Source organism: Solanum pennellii, chromosome 5, assembly GCF_001406875.1.
Source record: "Solanum pennellii chromosome 5, SPENNV200".
Classification (NCBI taxonomy): domain Eukaryota; kingdom Viridiplantae; phylum Streptophyta; class Magnoliopsida; order Solanales; family Solanaceae; genus Solanum; species Solanum pennellii.
The window spans coordinates 65840410-65847630 of NC_028641.1; the positions used below are offsets into that span (position 1 = coordinate 65840410).

At 36.6% G+C, this 7221-nt stretch overlaps 1 protein-coding gene across 1 annotated transcript; it reads left to right on the top strand.

The window, feature by feature from the left end:
• Positions 1–2165: 2165 nt before the first annotated feature.
• Positions 2166–3260, top strand: LOC107019648. The gene is made up of 2 exons (XM_015220061.1): positions 2166–2511; positions 2977–3260. The coding sequence occupies exons 1-2, from the start codon at positions 2166–2168 to the stop codon at positions 3258–3260; spliced, it is 630 nt and encodes a 209-aa protein (XP_015075547.1).
• The last annotated feature ends 3961 nt before the right edge of the window (positions 3261–7221 follow it).

The window sequence follows — 7221 nt, forward strand, 5'->3', positions numbered from 1 at the left end:
TATAAAAATAAATATAACGAATTAAATGAATGTAAATATATATAATAAACGTGATTAATGACATGAATTTAGCAAAAATAATGATTTAATAAAAATAAAAACAAATATTTTAATGTATTATCGGTTATGGGAAAAAATGTAATTAAAATTAACTAATAAAAAACCCTAAAATTTGACAAATAAAGATAGTTATCGATAAACTTATGTTAAATTATGTAAAAAAATATTTTGAACTAACAAATAAATAAAGTTTAAAAGTTACGAATTTTTAAAATGTTAAGCCAAAATTGGGTGTCAACACCAATTATATCTCCTAGTTCTTGAACTATGTTTCCCCCATAGGAATACTAGCTAGTGGATCCTACAAGAATGTTATGTCCATGTATTGGTACTACCTTGACAAGTAGTCCACCTTCTTTCGTGTAGGGTTTCGTGACACCGGATTTCATATTTGGCTCTTCTGGTCTATATCGGTTAAGGCAAGTGTTCCCGAAAGTAAAATGAAGTACAGAAGTGAACACTAACTAGGGTGACTTGAGGGGTTGACTTAGTCTAAGTAGGGGTATGGGACTCTACCTATACATTGCACTAGTTGGCTTTGAGGGAAGTCCTAGAAGGTTGTTCTTATGTCTATAAAGTAAATGATTATGCATATGTTGACTTTACATGTTGATGATCCTATATGATGTTAGTTTCACTTATGAACATGATATTGGTGTATATTGTTATGTATGATGATGATTACTCTTAATGTTATGTTATGTGAGTCTAGACATTGCATATGAAACTTTGTTGTTTTACTTGGTTGAGTAAGGTTATGGGGCTTTACTTGGTCATTGCACATGTAGACTTGATGGTGGGTTATGAGTAGAGGTCGTGCATATGATGTAATGTTATGAATTTTTATATGTGCTTGGTTGTTATAGTATGATGTTAGGGTTGTTTTGGTTATGTACTCAAGAATGCTATTATACATGTTTACTTGATTATACTTGATGATGTTTGTTTTTGCTTCATTATGATACATGTATGTATGCAAATGTTGCATTATTGATCATACTAATTGTAAATGAGGAAATATGAATGATTGATGCCATGGATCATGATTGATTGTATGATTATGAGAATGTACTTTGTGATTGTGATTGTGGCTTGTTGAATGGATCGGGTGTTGCGTTCTGACACACTAACTTGGATCGGTTGCCACGTTCTGACATAATTATGGGATTGGTTGCCACGTTTCGATTGGATTGGTTGTTTGGGTTCCATGAGAGGACCAATTATTTGATAATTGTGTATCATGAGAAATATGAAATCGCACCTTGTTCGTAAATGTTGATAATATTGTATATGTCTGATATATGCACGTGATTATATCTTTGTAATGACTTATATATATTACACTTAGTGGGATAGCCGTGTGATCCTACGAGTACATTGTGGTTGTGTATTGATACTGGACTTGCTTTTTCTTTGTTGAGTATACGACATCTTCAAGCGGCTATTGACAAACCTCGTTTAGAAGATTAGTGATTGTCGATCGAATTCAAATGTGAGCTAGTTCTTTCACGCTGCCATGAGTTCTCCTTTCGTCTATGTCCACATTACGGACTTAGACTTTTATAGTTAGTTAATTAGTTCATCAGTTGGGGTTGTATCCCATCCTATTTATACTTTTGGTTTATGATTAGACGTTTTGGTATATTTACTTTCAAGTTCTAGGCGTATTTTCCGCATTGTTTAGTTGTTAGATCTATTGGAAGTTTATGGGAACTTTAGTTTTTAGCTATTTAACTTGCTTCCATAACTTAAATTCTTTAGTTTTTGATTAGTTGTTGGGTTTTGGATTGTAATAGTGGTTCACTCACCAGAGGATTAGTGTGGGTGTCAATCACGATGGTCTGGGCCGTGACAAAGGTGGTATTAGATCCTAGGTTCATTGATCTCGATGTACAAAAATAAGTCTAGTAGAGTCTTGCAGAACGATACAGAGACGTCTGTGTTTTTGTTCGAGAGACAATAGGACTTTAGGAAATCTCTATGTTTCTCTTGTCTCCTTTATGCTATAACTTGATTCCAATTGATATCTGTCAATTCAAATTATTATTGAATTTCCTTCACTCCTCTCCTAGATGGTTAACACTAAATACAAAAGAGTCAGGCCCATGGTTCCCATCAATGCTCCAACCGAGGAATCTACAGCGAGAAGTCGTGGTCGAGGCAGGGGAAGAGAAAGAGCTAGAGGTAGAGGCCGAGGAAGAGTGGAGCCTACTAGAGATGGGGTATCGATCGAAAATGCTCCCCAAAATGAGGCCTCTCCGTACATCATAAAGAGATTGAAGAGAATATTAAGGTTGAAAATGGAGGAAGTTGGACAAGAAGAAGAAGTGCAGGCTGAGACTACCGGTGTTCCTCCAATAGAACCAGTGCTAGCCCAACAAATCATGTCGTTCTTGAAAGGGTTGGTTGGTCCTAGGGTTATGCCTTTCCGGGCAAGAATGAGGTCGAGGCGTTAGATACAGTGATCACATGTACTATTCTTGTTTGTGACCAGATGGATAATGTGTTATTGGATCAGGGTTCTACTTAATCCTATGTATCCGTGTGATTTGCCTCAAAGTTTAATATGATTTGTCATATACTTGATGCCTCTATCAATGTTTCTATCCCAGTTGGAGAGTCAATCATAGTTACCCATGTCTATCGTGCTTGTCCTATTTTGTTTATGGGTTTTTGGACTTGGTCTGATTTGGTAATTTTGGATATGAATGACTTTGATATTATCTTACGCATGACTTCATTGTCCCCCTATTATGCTATGTTAAATTGTAATACTATGTCTGTAACTCTAGAAACTCTAAGAAGGGAAAATTTAGAGGGGGAAGAGTGTACAAGCCTAAGCAAACTAAGAATATCCTCCATTCGGTTTAGGAAACTGGTAGGGCAGGGTTGTTTGGCTTATTTGGCTCATATCAGATGTTGAGGTTGAAGCTCCATCTATTGAGTGTATTTCCGGGGTATCAAAATTTAGAGAAGTGTTTCCTACTGATTTGCCTGGTATGCCTCCCGATAGAACTGGTGCTTGTCCCATTTCCTTTCCTCCATATCGCATGGCCCCAACAAAATTAAGAGAGCTTAAGGCTCAAATCCAAGAGCTTCTCTATAAGGGATTTATTCGTCCTAGTTCTTCCCTATGGGGTTCTCCAGTTTTGTTTGTTAAGAAAAAGTATGGTAGTATGAGAATGTGTATAGATTACTGACAATTGAAAGGGTCATTATTCAAAACAAGTACCCTTTTCCTTGAATAAATGATCTTTTTGACCAATTCCAAGGTGCATCAGTTTTCTCCAAGATTGATCTAAGGTTTGGCTACCATCAGTTGAAAATTAGGCTTGAAGAAGTGCCCAAGACGGCGTTTAGAAAATGCTCTGGCACTACGAGTTTTTAATTATGTCCTTTGGCTTGACTAATGTGCCTGTAGTTTTTATGAGTTTAATGAATCGGGTGTTCAAGCAATTCCATGGTTCATTCATCATAGTCTTCATTGTTGATATTTTTGTCTATTTTCGGTTATTGAGGAAGAGAATGATGGCCATCTTCTTATTGGTCTAAGTGTTCTTGGGAAACAAAGGTTGTATGCTAAATTTTCTAAGTGTGAATTTTGGTTGACTTATGTTTTAGTTTTGGGACATGTAGTCTCAAAAGAAGTGTAATGGTAGATCCTTAAAATATTGAGGAGGTTAAGAATTGTGTTCGGCCTAACTTTGTGACGTAAGTTAGGAGTTTTGTGGGGCTCACTATCTACTATTGGCAATTCGTAAAGAACTTTGATTCTATTTCCACCCACTTGACTAATTTGACCAAAAAGGAGATATTATATGATTTGAATGAAAAATGTGAGGAGAGCATCCAAAATCTCTAGACACTCTTGACCACCACACATATTCTAAACCTTATCTATTGAAGGTAAGTATTTTATTGTTTATTGTGATGCTTCACATTCTGGTTTGGGTGCTGTGTTAATGCAGGATAAGAATGTTATAGCTTATGCCTCACATTAATTAAAGGTGCATGAAAGAAATTATCCAACACATGACTTGAAATTGGCAGCGGTAGTGTTTGCTTTTAAGATCTAGCGGCATTACCTCTATGGTGTCAAGTGTAAAATGTTTACTGATCATTGTAGTTAAGAGCATGTGTTCACTCAAAAGGATATAGATTTGAGACAATTAAGGTGGATGGAGTTACTTAAAGATTATGATTCACTATTCAATACCATCAAGATAAGCCCGTATTCGGGAATATTAAGATATTTTTAATGATATCGGGCTTCTACCCAGCATAGTCTTCCATAACTGACCGACCGGTGAAAGGATATACGGACCCGTTGAAAGCCGGTAGGCTCATGTAGTAGCATATCCGAACCCGTTGAAAGCTGGCAGGCTCATGTAGTGGCAGATACTTTGAGTCGAAAGACGGTAAGTATGGGCAGTTTAGCTTGCTTGAGTGTAGCTAAGCGACCTTTGACTAAGTAAATTCAGACATTGGAGTTTAAATATATGCAATTAGGAATCCTAGAGAAAGATGGAGTGTTATTTAGCATAAAAGTAAAGGTCACGTTAATGGAAGAGATCAAGACCAAGCAAATTGAGGATGAAAATTTAAAAGAACTCAATAAGAAGAGTGATATTGGTAAGGCAACACTCTTGTTGCGGAAGGTGTGCTCAGTTTTAAAGAAAAAATTTGTGTTCCTCAAGTCGATGGCTTAATCCATAAATTGTCGATAGAATCCCATGGTTTCTGATATTACATTAATCTGGATGCGACCAAGATGTATCGAGACTTAAAGAGAATTTATTGGCGGATGAACATGAAGAAGGATATAGCGTAGTTTGTGGATAATTATCAAAATTGATAACAAGTAAAATATGAGCACTAAAGGCCTGCATGTTTGCTTTTAAGAATGCCATTTTGGAATGGAAGTAGGGAAGAATAGCCATGGATTTTGTGGTTAGTCTTCGCAAGACTTTGGGGAAGTTTAATTCTATTTGGGTAGTGGTTGATAGATTGACTCAGTTAACCCATTTTATTTTGGTAAGAGTAGATTATAATGCTAAACAATTGGCTAAGGTTTGTGTGGAAGAGATAGTGAGGTTGCATGTGGTGCCCCTTTCTATCATCTCATATCGTGATACTCAATTCACATCCAAGTTTTGGAGGAAATTACATGATGAATTGGGAAGACAACTCACTTTTAGTACAACCTTCAATCCACAATCAGACGGGAAGACAGAGAGGACAATTCAAGTGTTAGAAAACATGTAGAGAGCACGCGTAATTGATTTTGGAGGGAATTCGGATAAGTTCCTACCTTTATGTGAGTTCTCTTATAATAATAGTTATCACTCCAATATAGATATGAAACCATTTGAGAAACTCTATGAGAGGGGATGTAGATCACTCATTTGATGGTTCGAGGCTGGAGACTGAAACCTTTGGGAGTTGAATTGGTGAAGGATGCTCAAGATAAGGTGAGGAGTATTCAAGCTAAGTCTCTAGCAGCCCAGAGTAGACAAAAAAAGTATGCAGATCATAAGGTAAGGGACATGACATTTCAGACCGGTGACAATGTTTATCTTAAAGTATCACCAATGAAAGGGGTGATGAGATTTGGAAAGAAGGGCAAGCTAAGTGCACGATACATTGGTCCCCTTGAGGTTTTTGAATATGTACGGACCGTGGCCTATAGATTGGACTTACCTCCTAACCTATTTCATCCAGCATTTCATGTATCTATGTTGAAAAGATATCATGGTGACGGAGATTATATCATTGAGTGGGACTCAATTGTGTTAGAAAAATACCTCTAACATGAGGAGAAACCGATTGAAATTCTTGATCGTGATGTACATAAGTTGAGGACCAAAGAGTTTAAGTTCGTGAAAGTTCAATGAAAGCATCGTCTAGTTGAGAGAGCTACATGGAAAACCAAGAAAGACATGCAAGACAAGTATCCCAGATTTTTCATCGAATCAGGTATTACTCCATTCTTTTCTTAGCCTATTTTTTTAAGTTTGTCACTTGCAAACAAGTGATGGTAAATTCGTATCTATTGTAATGACGGATTCCATCGTTACAGAAAATCCAACGGGAAAATTTTTGGGTCAGAAAACTTTTTTGTAGTAACTTGAAATTTCACAACCTAGTCCAGATTTGGATGAAATTAAAGTATTTAAAGTGTAGAGAAATTTGGTAACAATCGAGTGATTTAAATTATGAATTTGATTACATGATTAGATAGCTAAGGCATTAAGGAATACGTACAACTTTACAAAATTAAATTAAGGTGAGTAAAACTCCTAAGAATGATGTTAACATGAATGGGTAGTTTCTGAGTGTCGTTGGTTGAAGGTGTGTTGTGAAACGGGGGTGTTGGAATTATTAAAATAGCTCACCATTTGGTTCAAGCCTCTTTGGGGTTGATTTTCGTCACTAGGAGGGGCCTCTGTAGCGGGGTGAGGGCCGCTGTGGCGGGCCAGACGCGACTTAAAGTCGTACATAAACCCCAAAAATTTTATACTGTGCAAATTTCAAACTTGAGAGCTAAGGAACGAACTCAAGTCTCTTCTTGACAATTTTTCACCATTCTTGAGGCTAAAAGTAAGATTTTCACTCACCGAATCTATTTTTTGATGCACAGAACGTAATCTAATGGGTAATTATCGATGAGGGAGGATTCTAATATGGATTTTATGATGCAATCAATCATAATTGGGAGACTGGATCATGGGTTTGATCCAGGGTTCATTGAATTGTTAGTAATTTGGGTAATTAATCATTGTTTATTGGTTTTCATGTTATTATGAATGTTTGTAGACCAATAACAAGCGGAATGAATCTTGAAACGGAAGGATCAAGTTTCTTAGCTTTCAAGCTTGCTTCGAGGTAGGTTATGGTTGTGATTCTATGATTTTGTGATGTATGTTTGTTATTGCTTCATTATGATAAATGTATGTATGCGAATGTACAAACTATTTGTAAATGAGGAAGTATAAATGATGGATGCAATGAATCATGATTTGATTGTACCATTATGAGAATGTACTTTGTGATTGTGACTGTGGCCTGTTGAATGACCGAGTGTTGCATTTCGACACACTAACTTGGATCGATTGTCACGTTCCAACATAATTGTGGGATTGCTTTCCACATTCCGGCATA

Excerpts from the sequence above, each read along its gene's own strand:
- LOC107019648 (XM_015220061.1), top strand. The coding sequence starts at position 2,166 with ATGGTTCCCATCAATGCTCCAACCGAGGAATCTACAGCGAGAAGTCGT. Across the intron at positions 2,512-2,976 it reads GGCAAGAATGAGGTCGAGGC|ATGTTGAGGTTGAAGCTCCA; the intron begins GTTAGATACAGT and ends GGCTCATATCAG.